Here is a 21,296-nt window from a genome sequence, read left to right on the forward strand (position 1 = left end):
AGTCACACACACACACACACACACACACACAAATAAGTATCTGAGGATCAGCTGTCAATGAATTGATTGATTGATTAATTCATTCAGTAAAATAAAATTAAAAAAAACTTGCAAGTCGCACAACAATGAGTTTTATAGAAAGAAAGTCAAAAACAAAATGGCTGCAGCTCCTTTTTCATGTTTAAAATGACACTAAAGATCAGTGGGCAGTATTGTGTGAGTGGAGGCAGGTGGTCGGTCCACATCTGCACCCACAGCAAAGCAGGAGAGAGAGAAATAAATAAACGACTGTCCTATTAATATTATGTCAATAAATAATAATAAATACATGAAACACATGACATTCAAGTGCGACAGAAAAGCCACAGTTCGATTCTTTTTTTGTCTCTTTTTACTTCAATTAAGAAAGTTACACAAAAGGTGGCAATTTTTTTTTTTTTTTCTTCAACAATAAATAATAAATAATTTTTTGTTGCACGGGAACAAACGAAAAATTTTCTTCCAGCGCTAACAGTATTTTTTGTTTTTGTTTTAACTTAATATTAATTTACACATCTTTGGGAAAACAAAGAAAAAAAAATCAAAGATCAATCTCGGACAGACACGAAACTCACACAAATGTCCCCACGAAGCTTGTGGCAAAATAGAGGTATACCTTGTTGCAAATGCTTTAGTACTTGATGGGTCATGTAGGAAAAAAGAAATGTCGGTGGAATTAAACGAAGAAAAGCAGTGCTGTTCCCCTTCAAAACGCTCTATTATAGGATGAAGAAGTGCGTTTGTCTTTTTTTTTTTTCTTATATAAAAGTCATTGTTTCCTTGAATCAAAGTATATAGCAGGTTCCACTTCATCGATGCAGTCATGTCTTTTTCTCGCTTTTTTGGCAACTGTAACCAGGCGTGTGTGCGCGCAGCACCGTGCCATGATGACGCATATATGGATGGACCTGGACAGTCTTTTCGTGTCCATTCTGCTGTCCCCTGTAATGTCCGTCCTTGGACATTAGGATGGGTGGCTGTATGGTTTTTAAAAAATATCCCATGATTGTCTTCACAGTGTCAAAAAAAAACACACAACCATGTGGGGTTGTTGTCAGGTGCAGTCAGGAGGAAGAGGGGGGGGGGCAGGGTGTGTGTGTGTGTGTGTGTGTGTGTGTGTGTGTGTGTGTGTGTGTGTGTTTGTGTGTGTGTGTGTGTGTCCACTTGAGTCCGCCCCCACTCTGCTCAGGCCTCGATGGGGCTGGACACCATGCTGTTCGGCGTGTCTGGAAGCTGTGACGACATGGACGCGACCTCGCTGCCCGTCGAGTTCGAGCCCGGTCCTCCCTCCGAGAAACTGACCTGTGGGGGTGAAACAATGCAGCAGGGGGGGGTGGTCAGGAACATCTGGACTGGAGTCATGGACGCTTCAAGCATGCAATGCAATGCAGATCATCTATGGACAGGCGCGTGTTTGAATCCAATGACGCAAATCCATCACAAACAACATGACTGACAACAATAATTATCATTAAAGTCTTGAAATTAGTAAAGGAGTATAAAAAGTTAAAAATCAAACTCGTTAAATCACATATCTACAAGTGTACTCCTTAAAGTAGTGACACAAAAATAAACTTAAAATGACTGGAAACGTCTCTATTGTGTTCTTTATATTCATTTTCATAATAAAAGTAATACTCCCCCTCGCAGAAAAACTACACATTCCAGTTGTTTTCATACATGACGACAGACATAATGTGTTCATAAATCCTGTTATAATGTGGTGAGGGAGTTGTAATCACCTTAAAAACTGTTCGAAATAAATACAGTTTCCTCAAACTGGTCCTCAGCAGGAGCATCTCTGAAAATACATGCGTTTTTATTATCATTATTAGAAGTAGTAGTAGTAGTAGTAGTATAATTATTAATAATTATTAAATAATTTTTTTAGCGATAATTGTGGATAGTTTATGAAAAGGCCTTCATCTGTCTCCAAGTGAATCAGATAGAAACCAGCGAATCTAACAGCAGTCTAACGACCTACAATTCAAAAATCTTTGAATAAAAAATAACACATGAGCGAAATAATGAGTAAATACGTATAATATTAAACTGTGATAAAGAGAGGTCTTTGAGCAACCACGAGCGTTGTTGTTTGTACGTCTATCTTAAAGTCTGTGATCACTGGCATTTGGAACAGAATGTAATGAAATAGGAGAAACATGGGAAGGGGAGGTCACACTTAATGATGTTTGTTTTTTTATAAATTCCGAAATAAATGTTGGTTTAAAATAACATTATCACATTATTTTCCCCCCATTAAAGTGATGAGGGCCAGTCATGTTCATTAGAGCACTGCTAATAGAACAAATGTAATGGTGGCCAATAAGGTTTGCAATAAACACACTTTAATTATCTATATATATCTATATCTATATATAGATATATAGACATATAGATATAACTGAATGAATGACAATATAGGGACGCACCAGCTGTTGGAAGGCCGGCTGGTCGATGTCGCTCTGCAGGGCGAAGTCGCTGAGAACCTTCCACGGCGCCTGGTAGCTCTGCACCTCCACCGGGTTCGCCTGGATGCCGCCGTCGTGTCGCTCCGGACTCGCCGCCACCATGGGCGTGCCCGTCATTCCCTGGATGTTCTGCACGAGGACACGCAACATATGATTGATTCAAGTGTGACTGCGTGGGTGCGCTTGGATTGCAATCAATCGATAAATAACAAACAAAACAAAACAACTTCAATAACCAGAGGAACGGAGTGTGTGCGCGTGCGTGCGTGTGCGTGCGTGTGTGTGTGTGTGTGTGTGTGTGTGTGTGTGTGTGTGTGTGTGTGTGTGTGTGTGTGTGTGTGCGCGCGTGTGCGTGCGTGTGCGTGTGTAAAACAAGACTAAACCTTAAAAACTGGCTGCAGTGTAACATTTTTTAAAGCTCTTACTGCACCATTTTCAACTGTCACTCATATATTACATACATATTTAATCTAATCCAGAGCTTCTGCTTCTGTTTTCCCCCCTACAGCTCAGGACCCTCTACATACAAGACTGAAAATAATCCAGGGAACCCATCGTGTATTTTCCTTGAGATAATTTGAGATAAATTAGATAATTAGAACGTCACCCATCAACTGATTGCAACTTGAAAATACGTTCATTCTAATAGTTCATTGCTTGTTTACTTGTATTTTTTTTAGGATTTGTTGACCCCATCCCATGTCATTTTTAAATGTACATATTTGTAAATCAATCTATAAATACTTGAATTAATTAATATGTAATCTGTTTTTCAGGGACTCTTTGTACAACCTCGTCTTTCCCACTGTTCTGTAAAGGTGAGTGGTTATTATAGCACTGTGTATTAAAGTGTGTAATATATATATATATATATATATATATATATATTCATACACACACATACACACATATAGGCTATACAAACACACACACACACACACACATTGTGAGCATTGTTGGAATGTAAGATATTAGGTGTATACAGGGTAGATAACGACTACATATTATATAATTATAGAAAGATTATTCAATTGTTTTTGTTATTATTATTATTTGTCAAGCCTTGTAAATAAATAAATAAATAAATGCACATATGAATAAAATATGTGTCATTTATTTCAGGGACTCGCTGACAGCGTGTGTCACGGACCCTCAGGGGTCCCCGGGCCCCCGTTTGAGAACCACCAGTGTGTCTCCTCGCGCTCTCACCGTCTTGTCGCTGGTCTGCTGCTGCTGCAGCTGCTTCATCAGCTGACTCCGCTTCTTGTCCTTGCAGCGCTTGTTCTGGAACCAGACCCGGATGACGCGCGGGCTGAGGCTGGTCATCTCCACCAGCTGCTCCTTCATCAGGGCGTCGGGCCTCGGGTTGGCGTTGTAGCAGGTCCGCAGCGTGTGCAGCTGCTTCTCGTTCAGCACCGTCCGCACGCGGGTGGTCTTCTCCGGCTGCTTGTGGACGTGAGGCCGCAGCGCGGGCTGCCGGGCCGAGATTGGTTCTGCTGTTAAGAAAGGACGAGGAAAAAGAACCCGGGGAGAAAAGAATCAGCTGATGTGTTTTTCACAAGTTTCCCCTACACATGTAACCACATGTAAATGCTGTTAATACAAGCCTTTTTCAACATTAAACAAACTTTTATGATCCCAACATCTGTGAAACGTGGTCAAAAACATGCATAAAATTAATCCTAACTTTTTAAAAAGGGATTAGATTCAGCCAAAGGAAATAACCCGAAACATGAATGTATTTGCTCTTGTTCTTATTCGCGTTATAAAGTGGGTGGCGATGATTAAAACGGTTTGGAGAAACGCGTCCACACACACAAATACTACCTTAAAGGCTACAAATGCCATTTCTTATCATGAAATATCAATTTAAGCACAATTTGGCACCCAAAACAATACTTGTCCACACAATAATTACAATTTGACTGTCCAAATGTGCATTGGTGATGTAAATAATGAACATTTTATCTTTTTTTACACTACAAATAAGTGTAACCATGGGGTGAAAATTGTACAAACTGAACTCTCTCGTTGTCAAAATGTACATTTTTTGGTATTTCTAGTGAGGAGGGGGAGGTAGAGATGTTCTTGGAGATGACATCCATGTGTTCTGGAGAGGAACAACAAGAGAGATGTCCATTAAGCCTCTTGTTTCATGGCTCCAGGAGCTGCAGGCTTTTACTACCCGAGTCTTTAAAATGTAGGGAGGACATCCGCGCAGGTCTGATTGACTCATCTCATCCAAGGTCAAACCGCTGCTCTGAAAAACATCAGTGCAGCAGCGGCAGCGGCAGCAGCAGCAGAGATCTTTCTGACCACCTCCCCCTCCCCATGTCCAGTCCCGGACCCAGAGCTCATGTCCAGTCACGGATACACTCCTGTCTTCCTCCAGCAGTGATAACTTGGTGTATTTCTGACTATCTAATCTAATTTAAGATGAGGAATGCAGCAAAAAAAGCAGCCCCAAGACTTTGGTGCAGGAAAGCTGGATTTAAAAGAGTCTGTTGCAGTTGGACACTGACATATGAGAGGGCTCATGAAGTCATGTCAGATAAAATAATCCCAAACAACAACAAAAAAAAAAACAATAATCCAGCATCTGCGAAAGGCCTCCTATATTCTCCCACTTCCACTCCCACTGTCCCGGGACTTTACCTGCCATCTGCAGCGGTCGGGCGGGATGCAGCGGACTGAGCGGGTCACCGGCGCCGAGGCTCGCCCGCTCCACCACGTCATGGTCCGCCCGGCAGAAGAGCCCGTCCTCCCGCAGCGCGAACTCGTCGCCCGGGATGAGCTGCCGGCTGCAGGCCACGCAGCGGAAACACTCGATGTGGTAAACCTTGGAGCGGGCCCGCATCACGAAGTCGTTCTTGCTGAAGCCGATGTTGCATTTGGCGCATTTGATCCCGTATAACCTGCGGCGCGCACACACAAGCACACACAAACACACACAAACACTGCGATCAGTTTCAGAGCAGAAAGCTCAGCACAACAATGTATTATTATTATTATTATTATTATTATTATTATTATAAAATAATGTATATATGAAAACGAAGCGTTTTTGATGAAACATTCGTTATTTTTAATAAGTATGGGATCAAATGGCTCCAACTTTCTCCGTTGAACTCGAATTGAACTCTAACAAAATAATAACAATAATAATAATAATAATAATAATAATAATAATAATGTAAATGCTGGCAGGTTTTTTTTAAGATTATGAGTCAGGTTATAATAATTCTATATTGAATTTGTGGTTTACCAGGATGATGTTTTATATTATTATTATTATTATTATTATTATTATTATTATTTTTATTATTATTATTATTATTATTATTATTATTATGATTATCTACAGGTCCATGTGTCACAAGCTGCGGTTTAATCACAAGCATTAATGTTGTTATGATTTGTTGAGGAATTGCAGCAGAAAATGATTATGATCCTTTAAAAAGGCTCGGATCAGTCATATTTTTACTCTGATATTATGATCAATTTGAAAAAATAAAAAATTTAATAATAACAATAATCATGATAAAAAATAATAATCATGTTATCATCCAGAGTCCGTGCAGCTCCGACTCTACAAAACAAACAAAATAATAATAATTCAGGACTAGTCCACGCGTGTCGTCCACGCACGCTCCCGCGGCCGTCCTACCTGATATAGTCCCGTTTACAGTAAGTCTTTCCGTCCCGGACGAAGCACGTGCACGACTCGTCCAGGTACTGGCTGCATTCGGCACATTTGAGGCAGGCGGCGTGCCACTCCAGGTCCGGGGACACCCGCAGGATGTACTGGTCGTGGATCTGGTTCCCGCAGCCCACGCACAGAGACACAAGCCGCTTCTCTGCAAGAGCAGCATGAGGAGCGGGACACATGTTCACACACTGTTCACAGAAGTGGATATGGCCTTTTTAAATCTATTATTGTTGTTGTTGTTATTGTTATTATTACTATTATTATTATCTGCTTAAATGCCCAATAAAAAAGTAACATCCGCTGACTCAGAACAGTATTAAATCTTTTTGGGTTGTTGTTGGGGTTTTTTTTGTTTGTTTGTTTTTTCAAATGATAATAGTGAGTTTTTAAAAGGCCGAGAACAATGTTGGCTGTGCAGTCATCACACCGCAGATAAGTCAGCTCTCACTCTGTGATGAATTTAGTTCCAGAATCGTGTCCCAGCACCGCAGAAGTGTCTTACTTTTCGGTGGGTCCCCCATGTCTCCCATGTCAACAAAGTAAGGCGACGGTAGGTCCACTGTCACAGCGGGCTGCGGGGCGCCTGAAGCCGGGGTGTGTGTCCTCCGCTGCCGGGGCTGCCAAGCTGCCGGGGCCGGGGTCTGTGTGTGTGCTGTCCGGCTTACTCAAAGATGGGAGAGAGAGTGTGTGTATGTGTGTATGTGTGTGTGTGTGTGTTTGTGTGTGTGTGTGTGTGAGTGTGTGTGTATGTGTGTGTGTGAGTGAGTGAGAGAGAGAGATAGATAGAGAGAGAGAGAAAGAGAGGGAGAAAGAGTGTGTTGCCGGTGTGTGTGGAGCTCTGATCCTGACAGGCGGCGGGGGCTGACGTAGGGCTCCAGCACGTCATCTGCATGAGCAGCTGATTGGCTGCGGCCGCACACACACACGGATACACTCATTATTACATATCATTTGTTTTGCAGCTTTGCGTTACCTCCTTCTAAAAAAAACTTTAAAAAAAAACTGTCACATGCGGATTCTGCTGAGTTTGGATATTATTATTGGATATTTTTTTCATTTTATTATTTTTAATTTGAAAGAGGACCAACATTCCCGAGCATATGTAGTATTTATATTGGACTCCATTTACAGTTAAAGCAGCATTAATTATATTATATATTTTAGGCCATAACTCCTATGTTAATTATTGTATGCAAATAGGGAATGCAACTCGTGCAGTATTTTAAAACACGATACAAAAATAAACTAAGGTTTTGCGAGAGCGACACTGCAACGTCATGCTCCAAACTCACAAAAAAAAAAAAAAAAAAAAAAAACTCTCCGTGGGACGTGGCTTGTGTGGCGCGTGCGGCTCTCAGTGGGGAGTAAATGGTCTGTGATGGTTGGTGGGAGCCTTTAAATCAGAGCGGTGACAGGTCGGGACACACTGCAACACACGCCCTCTTGTGTTAGTAACCTACTAACACACACACACACACACACACACACACACACACGCACACACACGCACACACACACACACACACACACACGCGGCAGCAGAGAGAGATAATTCATCAGGAATTTCCCGAAGATAGAATACAATAGAATAGACTATAGAATAAATGTATCAAAATAAACTACAAAATACAGCAGCCACACCAAGTTTCAAAATACAATACTGTATTTTTTGGTATTTTCAAAATACTTTATTCACAGTTTTTATGCCACTTTATCTCTATTAGCCATTTTTTCATATCTCCATACACTGGCTGACAATGCCTGAGAGCAACACACACATCCCATAATCAGCCAATAGATTAAACATGCATCCAAACAGATGATTTGACTACTTTAATGGTGTTTCATCACAGTGTAGTTGCATTTTATTTTTCTACAGCTGAAACTGTCATTGGTGTGCATGCACCACCAAGTAGTCACATTTCAATACAATCATTTCTTCATCAATTAAGCGACTAAGAGGCCAATAACTGTAATTACGACGAATAAGTTCTCATTTAAAATACGCAAGAAACACTTTGAGGAAGCATTGAGAACTTACACAAATTCAACGTCTAGAAAAATTCAATTATTGTTCACTATATTAAAAAAAAAGGCAAAGTCAAGTGTGGCTTTGAAAGCTTGTGACTTAGTTAGTGTTGATATGTGTGATCTTAACAAGTCCAGGAAAATTAAAGCAGAACTTTGCAAGACTGGTCGCTTTTTTGCCTTTTTTTTAATGGAGCTCTCCCTACAGTTTGGAAGTACATATTTTTACTCCACGACTGTAAACATCCATCAATCTATTGTCTGCCACTTTATCCTATGTATGAGCAATGGAAACAACACATACTAGAAAAATAAAAGTGCGCCAATAAGATTTAAGAATAATACTAAATCAATAAAAATTATTAAACCCCCCCCCCCCAAAAAAAATAAAATAAATAAAACAGTCCATAAATAAGAGTTAGCGTGTTTGAAACCTTTACTCTTCCCACAGATCCATGAGCCTGTCCCCCAAGCACAAAGCCATGCAGGCTCATAAATGATTTTCGCAGAAACAACTGTGTGAAGTGTGGATGCAGCCGTGTGTCAAACACAGAGGTGTTGTGTGCATATGGCTCATGGTTGGTCAGTCAGTGGGAAACATGTTGGCCCAAGAGTCAAAAAATAGACTTACAAGTTGTGTCCAGTGAACTGAGGGGTCACATGGAAATGTGTGCCAACGTGTTTTAAAGCTGCGGTGCGTAACTTTTGGTTATTGTTTTTGTTGATGTGATTATTCTGCCTCTGTTTGGTCTTCATGAACAGAAATGATGTAACTGATGTAATTATTTGTGTGCTACGTCCTCCATGTGCATACAGCAGCAGAGCAGGGGTGGGTGGGGTTAAGATGCATTTATCCCCTAAAACTGCTGTTTACAGTATAAAGGTTACCTACTACAGCTTTAATTAAACATAAACACAATATTTCTTACTACAGTTCACAAGCACAAAACATTATTGCTAACATCTGAAAGATGAAAACCCGATGACATGCATTTAGTCAACGAATCAATCTGAATTTTACAATTACAAATAGCTATAATATTGGTGTGCACATACTATGTGTTGTCATAAATATATGATACAAAAAAATGTTTATCATTGACAAATGATGCTGTATCTTGACATTCCTTGACTCTTTTGTGAGTGCTGTGTGTGTGTGTGTGTGTGTGTGTGTGTGTGTGTGTGTGTGTGTGTGTGTGTGTGTGTGTGTGTGTGTGTGTGTGTGTGTGTGTGTGTGTGTGTGTGTGTGTGTGTGTGTGTGTGTGTGTGTGTGTGCGTGTGTGTGTGTGTGTGTGTGAGAGAGAGAGTGAGTTTTCAGCCCTGACTTCTGGAAAGCCATGTTCTGATTACAGTTTGGCATGCAGTGAAAGACGGCACTCACGAGAGTTGAAGAGGTGGGGGGGGGGGGCTGATGCATTCGAGAGCCGCGACACTGACAAGCCGTGTAATTTGTCACCCAGTGAAACCTTGTTTCTCTCATCAGCAACACTGTTCACACACTTGTGGTGAAGGGGGAAACGTCTCCGCCCCCGGGCAGCTCTCTCACTACACTTCACGTAATATCCTTATGTTTGTTATATTTGCACAAAATAAACAACGGAACAGTAACGTGGGTGTTTGTGGTATTAGTGATCATTTTTACTGAGAGTCAGTCATTTACATCCATGAGTTATTAAAGAAAACAGAGTGATTGCTAAAGTTGACATTGGAAATGATAGATTTTTAAAATAAAAGTCATTAATTCTTTAGAATAACAAAGACAGTGTGAAAAGAAAATACTTTTTTCAGATATTTTACCATTTTCCATTATTACACCACAAATAATTATTACAATTATGAAAAAAAAAATTGCTGCATGGCGATGTAAAATGATCTGACTCAACTCACTGCTGACTGCATCTCCTCCTCGGCTGTTGATAGGACAAATAATTGATTTATCTTTACATGAATCTGCACTTAACACAAGTTATTGTAGCTGTACACTTCCTGTCATGTCATGTCATACAGTATAAGAGCTAAAGGGTCTGGATTTCTTGACAACCACTTAAAGGCCTTTTACACGGCAGGTTTGCCAATCACACCCATTCAGGTGCACAGTCATTCATAAACAGCATATAATGGTGACATCATCATGACTGTGTTTTCGCTAGAAAATGCATAAATTCTGATCTGGATATGCCTGATATCCCCCAATAAAAGAAAATCCCCAATACAGTCACATGACTTGGTGTTTATGAACCTCCATGTTGGTCATTGTGCCACTTGGACACAATCTGGCTTTTTGTGACAATCTTTCAACTCTGGAGTCGACTGGCTATAGGTAGTGTTATCATTGGAAGGGTAACTGTTGTGTTAGCATAACATTAGCATTAGCAATGGGCAGTGTAATGTAAATAATTGCCGTGTTAAAGTTGATGTGCAGACCAGCTATTGGTAAATCTATTCTGAGTCCATGATTTACCAAGAGTTAACCACAAAATCTGTTGCTTGTGTAGCCCTGTGGAAAATCTAAAGTACAAAAGTTCTTCATGTTCATACACGGTACAAATAGGAGTTTAAAAAGGTACTACTTGAGCATTACAAGTACTCAAATGTTTGAATGTAATTTCATGTATTGTGTTAACGGATTTAAAATGTATATTTTATTTTTATCTTGTGTATTAAGCCTATAATGCTGGGAATTATTGCAAGAAAGAGATCCAAGTTTGTATTTGTTTTCTCAGCCAATGAGAAGCGAGTTGGAGTTCATGTGTCGAGAGAGAGATAGTGAGGAGTTGGAAGCATGGATGTATAAAAAAGGAACTGGATAGAGCACCGCCCCCTCTACCTTGAAGAACATTTTTTACATGGTGGCCACTGTGGGTACTGCAACAGAAAACCCCATGGAGTCAAAAAGCAATTTTCCCATTGACCACAATAGTAAAAGAGACGCCTGTAAAAGTGTCCATAGGACACCTCGAGACATGGACACGGGCTTTTATAGATCTTTATATGGTATTGACACTATTGCGCATGCTCTATGGGCCCCATAACCCGGAAAATAAACGAGGAAGTCAAAAACTTTTTTGGCTAATGGGTGAGCAGCTTCATAGGAATGAACGGAAGCAAGGGGCGGAGCTCTATCCAGTTCATATAATACATCCATGGTTGGACGTGACACAGCTAGCTAACGTGTGCTGCGCAGCTAGATAATACAAGATATCCGTGGAAACACATACGTAACCCACCTAATTCCTCAAGTTGGTTACTGTATTATCGGAGTATACAACACGTGAGCTCTACATGTTCAATGGAGAAACTGTTGTGAACAATTTAATCCGACAAGGAGTCTGTGTTCAGACGGTTAGCCACCTGCGTTAGCCTATCTCTACGGTGAGCAAGAAGATAGCACTCTGGGATGCTAAGGGACGTATGTTCGCCAAGCTAGACGACGCTGGAGCATAAATCGAGATCCGCCGTGGCACATAAACAAGGCACATATAGTTAGAGATAACACTTTCTTAAAAGAACCAAGGTAGTCACCTCTACTTATACCCAAAGTTTTCTGTGTTTTTCCTCCGGTGAGTCATGTTAGATGTCACACCGTGACACAAACAGCACAGTGGAAGTGGGCAACATGACACACAACATGGAGTTCACTGACAATGTTCCTGCAACGGAACAGTTTTTGCAGCTTGAACTGTGTACTTTATAAGAGTGGTTGTGTAAGGCCGTCGTTAGCACCGGACTTTGATGCCATTTCAAAATGGAATTTGACGTTTGTGCTGCTTTTGCAAACCAAAGTCAGCAAAATTTGAAATCACAGCAAACAAGAGTTGTTGCTCCACAGCTGCTCCCATCAGCAAGTTCGAATGTGTGTTTGCGCAGGTATAGGGCTCTTGGTTGTTTATAAACATTGCGAATTTGTGCGCAGCGCGGGTGCAGAAGGGCACCACTCAGCGTTTAATGCTCACATAGAGTGGTCCTGTTGCACATATATGTTAGTTATGAAGGTCTACTTACATACATTAACTTGTTTTTATGGTCAAAAACCTCCTAGTTGCTGTAAACGAGCCGATAGAAATCTCTCTTTAATGACGATGTCCTCAGTGGCGGTGTTTCAGACTGAAATCTCACACCCAGAAGACAGAGTGTGTTGTGATTGGCCAGCCAGCGTAGAGCCTTCCTAACTGTCTTGTGATTGGCCAATACCCGGGAAGTGACATAATTAGCACACCAGCTCTCAGAAGCGCTGGTAGGTTGATGCACTGCTACTCATTATAAAAAAACATTGTTTTAACAATGTTTAAAAATAGTCCCTTTTTATGACTTTGACCCAGAGTCAGACCCAGAGTCAGAAGACACTGTCGCTCGTGAAACACCTCCACAACGAATGTTATTCTTCTTCTGCGGTTCAATGTACACAACCCGATGTGCCCGGACTAGTGCCCGGAGCAGGACGATCTGCTGTTCAGGAGAAATGCTGTTTCCGTAACCGGAAGGGAGATCTCGCTGGGCCCGAGATTACAATAAAACACAGCATTCTCAGCAATGGCCGAACAGTTTGTTTCGAAACTTCAGGGCTTCGTAAACAAGGTAATGACGCAGATACACACTAAAAAACAACGTTAATTGGAACTTCCGGTCTAGGTCTGCTTTAAGTAGCAGTGTTGTCGTGAAGTTAGCCGGCTCTCATGTACGAATTCAGACGGCTAAAAAAAGGAGATGTTTTCCTCATATTATGCCAGCTTGTCGCTTAGTGATAAAGCAAGTTATGCTTGGAAATTCACCTTGGTGATTGGGATACAGCTTGATGACCCATATGCTTTAGACGCCGGTGAGTGGATTAATAACGAGACGAAGTGGCCCCGTCTGCAGTGGCCCGATATCCACTCGTACCTGATTGACACTCCGAGTCTTTATTCCAAGGAGAACTTAACGTCCTACATGACTCTGGATGCTTACGAAAGTCAACTGTTTTATTGTATTAGCAACACAACTGGTGCAACTCGGTATCCGGTAAAACGTCAGGCTTTTGTCTTGTTTGTTAAAACGATTAGTGCAACCGACAGCACAGTAGAGAGAAGGTGAAGCGCGCGTGACGTAGGCTGCCAAGGGGTCTATAAACCATTGTTTAACAACATTGTCAAGTACATCCTTTTAACGTATGGATTATTTTACTACCACACAAAATTGTATTCAAACTGAGGGAATCCCCCAAGAGTGTACAACCACACATTCACCACACACACAAATAATGAGCTGAGACATTTCTATCCAACTTAAATGTCCAGTGTGTAGGTGAGGCTCCAGACTCCAGTCTATAGACTCCTCCCTTTCCCTAGCACATCAGGGAACTCTGGTGGTCTTCACAGCAGAAGAGATGTCATTCTTTTTTGTTGGCATAGTAAGCTTTGGTTACTAAAACTAGCACCTGTGGAAATGTTAGTTCTATAGTTCTATTCAATGTGTGCCCATAAACCCTCCTAAATGTCACATACTGTAAAGTCACAAATGTTTTTAAAAGATTATCTCATACTTCACTCAATTATCCTTGACCATAGGTTTTGGTCTTTGTCCAACAATGAAGGATAAATGTCCACTGCCCAGTCATATGTTTAAAACATAAAAACAATGGCAGGCTGGCCTTGACCTCAGCGACCTCTCACTCTGAGCTCCTCCCTCTCAGAAACTGTGAATGATGTCTGTCAAGTCCTTCACCATCACTTTAGGCCTGACCGGGACTTTTTAGCGGATAGTCAGCAGGCACTGTGGCTAATGTCTGTGTTGTCCACCAGCAAAGGGAGGGGAGTGGCCTCCCCTGGGTGCCCCCCCCCCATGCCCCACAGACCATATGGCCTGGCCTGGCCCCTGTAGATGGCTGAGCTGGTCCATGGACCACCTGAGGCAGCAGGAGCTCTCATAATCACTGGAGACAAGGGCCACTTGACACCAGGCTGACAGATGGTGCTCCAGTACTGCTGCTTCCCCGAACTGCTGTTGCTGCGTGTGTGTGTGTGTGTGTGTGTGTGTGTGTGTGTGTGTGTGTGTGTGTGTGTGTGTGTGTGTGTGTGTGTGTGTGTGTGTGTGTGTGTGTGTGTGTGTGTGTGTGTGTGTGTGTGTGTGTGTGTGTGTGTGTGTGTGTGTGTGTGTTCAGATTGGGAGTCACAATAAGGGTGATGATGTGTCAGTGGTGGTTAAACATGATGGTGGCAGCCCTTCTTCCTTTGTCTCTGGGGCAGCCGTAGCCTCAGGCCATGACTGCAGGCAAATTTCATCACATATAAGGAGCAGAGCCTCAACGGCTTCAATGTACTATAAGACAGACACATATAGATATAGATATATACAGTGGACGAAATAAGTATTTGACCCCTCACTGATTTTGTAAGATCATCGAATAACAAAGAAATGAACGGTCTATACTTTTATTAACGGTTTATTTTAACAGGGAGAGGCAGAATATCAAAAAGAAAATCCAGAAAATCACATAAAACAAAGGATTTAAATGATTTTGCTATTCATTGAGTGAACTAGGTATTTGACCCCCTATCAAAACATTACTTAGTACTTGGTGGAGAAACTCTTGTTGGCAAGTACACAGGTCAGACGTTTCTTGTAGTTCATCACCAGGTTTGTACACATCTCAGGAGGAATTTTGGACCACTCCTCTTTGCAGATCCACTCCTTATCCTTAAGGCTGTCGCTTGGCAACTCAAGGCTTCAGCTCCCTCCACAGATTTTCTATAGGATTTAGGTCCGGTGACCGGCTAGGCTGCTCCATGATCTTGAGCCACTCTTTCATTGCCTTGGCTGTATGTTTTGGGTCATTGTTGTGCTGGAGGACCCATCCATTTTAAGTTTCCTGGCTGAGAGAAAGCGTTGGTCACCCAGGATTTCCCGGTACAAGGCCCCATCTAGGCCTGTCGCGATATTCAATAAATCAATTAATAATTAAAATTATCGCGATAATTTTTCTGGCCGCGATAAATGCCATTTGCATGCTTTTTTTTTTTCTCCGTCTCTCTCTCTCTCTCTGGTCCTAAAGTGTGTGAAATTTGATGTAGTATGCATGCCAGGTGGCGCTGTGAAGCACTGCCATACAACAACACCAGGAGCGCGCGCATGCGCTGAAAAGTCCTTCTACTTCTCTCTAGTAGCGCTGAGTCGCCCACAGTCGAAAACCAAAACTTTGACTCGGCGTAATTGCTGAAATTACTCCTGGATCAGTATCAGAGCAGCTAAGGTGACTTGAATGTGCGACTGATGGATTCTAATCCACGTTTGTTGTTTGTCTGTACCACACATGGATCTAACGTCAGCGTACAGGAGGATAGCCAGTGTGACGACGTGACGACCATCATCGTGCCAGCGTGAGCAGCTCAGAAAACACTTTTGCGTTTTCAACCCTTTAGACGGGAACGCGACAGGGTGGGTTCATTTTTTTGCATTTTTAAGCCCCAAAAACGCCGTCGCCGTCTAAACGAAAGGCACATCTGATCAAATATTTTGTCGGTATGCCCGGGAGCATTGCCGTGTAAAGCCAGAGTAACGATGAGTGAACCCTCATGTCAGTCACTTGTCAGTCGCATGGTGTGTGGGGAGGCGGGACTCCTGGTGTAGCCTACCACAGCAGAGTGCAGCTAACCCATTTTATTTATTGCTTTTGCAATAATTACATTTATTGTGTTCTAGTGTTAAATATTCTTTAAAAATCAAAGTTTATATCTCTTTGAAAAGGTGTACCTGCATTATTATACCATTATCATTGTATTAGATGAAAATGAAAATCGATTATCGCAATAATTTCTGAGACAATTTATCGTCCAGCAAAATTTGTTATCGTGACAGGCCTAGCCCCATCCATCTTTCCCTCGATGTGGTGAAGTTGACCTGTCCCCTTTGGTCTCATCTGACCACATCACCTTCTCCTAATCATTCAGGTGTTCAATGGCAAACTTCAAACGGGCCTGTACATGTGCCTTCTTGAGCAGGGGGAACTTACAGGAGCTGCTGGATTTTAATCCATGTTTTTTCACAAACTCTGAAACAATTGTTTTGACTAAAGTTTGGCACAGTAGCTTAACAGCCTTTTTTTGTAAAGTGTACAACAACATACTATGTCCGTATTTGGATGCCTGACCAAATATGTATAAAGTGCTTTAATTTGGAGTTCCACACTTACTTGGAAGACTTGCCTTAGTATTTTGAAGTTTTTCGAAGGGAATGTGTGTCCATTCGTTCTGTAGAGCATTTATGAGGTCAGGCACTGACCCGAAGTCAAACCATGTCTTTAAAGTCCTTGCTTTGTGCACTGGGACACAGTCGTGTTGGAACAGAAAAGGGTCTTCTTGAAACTGTTGCTACACAGTTGGAGGCATAGCATTGTCCAAAATGTCTTGGTATATGCTGAAGTGTTAAGATTGTCCAGCCCAAAGCCTGATTGAAACACCTGAATTAAATATTTAAAAACAAGTGTGGCCAAATACTCCTGTCCATAGTGTATTTATCAGTTGTATCAGTTATTATTATTTTACATAAATGGTGAGATGCAGCCCAAAGCAATATGGTTTTAGTTATTTCAGCACCAAATAGAAGAAGAATAACTTTACTCTGAGTAGTTTTTGTAGTTAGTACAATAAAATGTTGTTAGGTGGCTCACAGAGACCACCAGTAATAAACAATAATAATTAGAATAAAGGGATAAAAATTACTAAATACAATATTTTAATACAATACAACACTACAAAACAGCACTATGTAAATAAAATGTATAAATATTATAATAACAATAATAATAATAATAAATAAATCACTGTATGTCCAGTATTTTCCAGTATTTGTGCTGCATTTCTATCCTTAGTGGCAATGGAGGACTTGGAAATGAAGACCAATTACGTGAATTTCAGTGCGTGGACTTCCATAAATTTCTGTTTTTTTATTCACGAATAGAAAAACAGAAATTTATGGAAGCAAACATATACAACAGATATTGCATATGTTTTTTTAAGCTTAAAGGAAAAAAATGTAAATAAGTGCAGTTGGAAACAGATTCAGTGTATAAAGGATGACATTAAGATGTGACGTGACTGAAACATCACTCCAGCACCTTAATTGCAATAGAACAAAGGTGTAAACGTTGGAGGAGAGGAGGAATCTGTGAGGAAAACTCACTCCTGCACTTCGTGCAACAAGCAAAAATAACTTTTGGAAGCAGCAATAAAAATGTATTAAGCTGGTGCATTTTTATTTATCTCTTAAATTAATTACCAATAGTCACTTAACAGCAAGACTGAATGTTTGAACATTTGCTTTTTAACATTTTAATGGAAACCTAATTAACAAGTGAGTCAAATCCAGAAAGACGAGGGGGTGAGAACAGACTGATAAATAAGATAAAGTTAACTTTAGTAACTTTGGTTTTAATTTAGTTTGCAATAACCTGATCCTTCCAATTTCCCCAAACAGCACATGTTGTTTGCTGTCCGTGTAATATGAACAGACAAATGTAAATAAAGATGTCATTAGCATAACAGAGGTACCCGGCAGACCACACTCTTCACTTCTTTCCTGTGGTACAAAAACATTCTAGCTTGTTTGTTTGCAGACATTATGTCATGTTGTTCCTCTAAAAATGGTTTTGTATTTATATAGCGCTTTGATGACCACTCAAAGCTGCTTTACACTACAGTTCTCATTCACCCATTCACACCCATTCACACCCATTCACTCACACTTTCATCACCACTAGTGTCTTTGCCCAAGGACACATCGGCTTGTAGACTAGCGGAGCCAGGAATCGAACCCACGACCTTCGAGTTGAAAGACGACTCTGATCTCCCACTGATTGACAATCATGATCAATTTTTTATATACGGTTTTATATATAAATCAGAAAAGTATCATAGGAATCATCTTTGTAAAGGACATTTCAAACATCATACAATACTAGTTTGTTACTTGATAAACTTTGGTGTGCAAATACATGGAAAGCAACACCTTCATACCAAATAACAGGTTCTCTACAGTCAAAAGGGGGCTGAGGAAATAATATATAATAAAGATAATTCTCGCATTTGTCAGAAGGACAGCTATTGTTGAAGTCTTGGAGAGCACTTGACTTCTCCTCTATGGCAGTCAGATTGAAGCTGTAGCATTATGGCTGATTAGTGAGTGAACAGGCAAGGCAGCATGCTGATTGCCAAGAATAGATTTAGTTTCAGAAATGTGGTGGGCTCCATCAGCCTGTTTTTAATGTACATGTTTCATCTGCACATAAAGAAACCCTGGAAACACAGAAGAAAAGGTAAATGCAAATGATTCTGTTTTGTTTTCAGGGTTACAGAGTTACATCTGCCATGGGACTACACATGAAATATAGCTTTTTGGCTAATTGTGTTACTTTTACAGAAATGTTGATCAACGCTCAGTCTCTGTTTTAATAAACGTTCATTAAAAGAGTTTTGGCAAATAAAGAATTCACTTTTGTTGATGCTTCATCCCTCTGGCTTTTTACATTTTTGAAAACTGGAAAATAGCAGAAATGTCATAAATGGAAAACTATAACATTCTTCAACTTGGTGCCAGAACCATAGTTGCAACACCGGTATCATGCCAAAGCGTGTAATGACACGCAACGCTGATACCAGGTTGCATATATAATAATAACAACAATAATAATGCAAACCCCATTTGTTTCTTAAATTGCAATAGAAACTGAAATCTGAGATTTGTCGAATTACTTTGAAAATTATAAATCATATAAATCTGATTGTATTTTGCAGATTCATGAAAAAAATGCATTCTGTCAGGACAAAGTGTTCCGTAAACTTAACAAAAAAAAAGGCAAATGAAAAACCTATATGATCATTTACAGAGATTACAGCTGTAAATACCCCCAAAATGCAGTAGATATGTACAAACACCTGTTGGACAAATGCATAATATTAGTCACTGTAATAGTCCATTACCGTAAGTATTATTTGCATTAAGTCTTTAATTCCACATAAAGTCAAATGTAATGTTGTTAAAAAACATTGACTGCCAAAATCCATTTTATTAAAACAAAAAAGGTTAAGCAAACAGTAAAGAAAGGGACAAAAATGCAGGTTGAAATGTACTTTTGACTGTATTTTTCCTCCCAGGTCCCTGTAAAAGAATGATTAGACTCCAGATTTATATGTTTGCATATTTCCCTTATGTTGCCAAATAGCCTTTCTCTCCTTGAACAGAAAGGACATTCAATAATGCATCACAGTATGAACAACGACCCCTAGTCTGTCACTGTTCACTGTTGTGTTTGCATGTCTAGACGTCGCCTATAATGGGCAGATCTGTGTGGATCAATATTTCATCACTGTAAAGACCAAACAGTCATAAGCTTGGCAGGTCTGATAATTACACGCAGCAGCTAAAACCTGCTGGAGTAAACACACACACAAACACACACACACACTGGCCCTGAAGGAGTTTGTACGTTAGAGAGACGCTCACTTGTTAGTGTGATGGGCAGCATCATGACACAAAATGGACTCAAATCTGTTTTCCTCATCGGATTAGGAGAGATTTACCCGGCCAGCAAAAAAGGGGAGGATGGATAAATATGGACAGTGGGTTTGAGCAGGTTGGATGCTTTTAGGGGTATGCATGTGTTTGTGTGTGTGTGTGTGTGGTGGGGTGTTAGAGGACGGGGGTAGATGTGTGTTTGTTCTGCGGTGCCACAGCCTCTCAAAGCCCTTTCTCTGCTCTGATTATCTGTCTGAGCCTCATGCACTGTGACACCCAACACTTTGCCTAGAATCAAGTCAGAGCTGGACCCAACAATGTTTGTGTGGGCTTGGAATTTTCCTCCATTGTCTGCTCCAATAGAATTCCGTTGAATCTTACACCAGCTACTAGCACTGCCAAACTTTATTTTGAAATGTTTGGTGATCAATTCAAAGGGAAATTAACCAAAAAACATAATCCACACAGATAAAATGTGCTAACAAAAGCTTACTGTACAACATAACTTACATAAAATATCAAACCAAACAAACCTTTAATGAATAGACCGTGGATCTCCTTATTTTTCACCATTCTCCTACTTCTGCCTTCATATACAAGGTGAAAAGTATAGGCCCGAGCACTGAGCCCTGTGGAACTCCACAATTAACGTTTGTTTGTAATGAGGCATTATCATTAACGTGAACAAACTGGAATCTATCAGATACGTATGATGTAAACCAGCAGAGGGCAGTACCTGTGATCCTAAGAGTCTGCTCCAGTCTTTACAATAGAATATTACTTTATTATAAATTATAAATGGTGTCAAATTTAGCGCTAAGACCTAACAGGACAAGTAAAGAGAAGGTCGTTACTAACTTTAACTAGTGCTGTTTCTGTGCTATAATGTCATCTAAAAACCTAAGTGGAAATCTGATCTGGAAAACAGACCATTAATGTGCAAATATTCACATAATTGATTGGCAACCGGCTTTTCTAAGATTTTAAAAACAAAGTGAAGATTAGATATAGGTCGGTAATTAGCTAAAACATCTGGGTCAAGGGTCGCGTTTTTGAGGAAGGGTTTAATCACCTCTATTTTAAAATTTTGGGGCACATATCCAGTTAATAGGATAGATTAATTTGAGTTCATATAGAGCTGTTAATTAAAGGAAAAACATATTTAAACAAGCTCTTGTGCTAACAAAAAATAATCAGTACCACCAGGAGAGACTGATTTTCTCTATTTGATATTATTTTATTCATAAAGAAGTTTTAAAAGTCTTAAAGAAATAGAACTTAGCGTGACTTTAAATATAAACTAACACAAGAACTGACTAAACAAAGCCAAAACACTAACAGATCTGACCTGACCAGACCTGTGATTATTCTAATTTTCTTCAATTAAAGAATAATAATAGACAGCTCTAACTTTATGTCAGGCTTTATTGTATGCTACTAAACCATCTTTCCAGGCTATATGGAATTCCTATACTATACTATACTATACTATACTATACTATACTCTCCTCTGTTTCTTTTTGCTGTATTTTTCCTCTATGTCAGTGTAGTTAATTATTGTACAA

General features: G+C 40.3%; 1 protein-coding gene across 2 annotated transcripts; it reads right to left on the reverse strand.

Annotated features, from left to right (window-relative positions):
* Positions 1-1,224: 1,224 nt before the first annotated feature.
* Positions 1,225-6,773, reverse strand: isl1a (ISL LIM homeobox 1a; the record flags this gene model as incomplete). Of its 2 annotated transcripts, none has more annotated exons than XM_083886104.1 (6): positions 1,225-1,341; positions 2,472-2,639; positions 3,720-4,006; positions 5,166-5,425; positions 6,178-6,367; positions 6,722-6,773. In XM_083886104.1, the coding sequence occupies 6 exons, from the start codon at positions 6,747-6,749 to the stop codon at positions 1,225-1,227; spliced, it is 1,050 nt and encodes a 349-aa protein (XP_083742230.1). The 2 variants fall into 2 exon arrangements, with proteins under 2 accessions (XP_083742230.1, XP_083742229.1); XM_083886103.1 differs by having other exon boundaries at positions 3,720-4,003; positions 6,722-6,749.
* Positions 6,774-21,296: the final 14,523 nt, after the last annotated feature.

The sequence above is a fragment of the Microchirus variegatus genome (genome assembly GCF_963457635.1).
Source record: "Microchirus variegatus genome assembly, chromosome: 3".
NCBI classification, from domain to species: Eukaryota; Metazoa; Chordata; class Actinopteri; order Pleuronectiformes; family Soleidae; genus Microchirus; species Microchirus variegatus.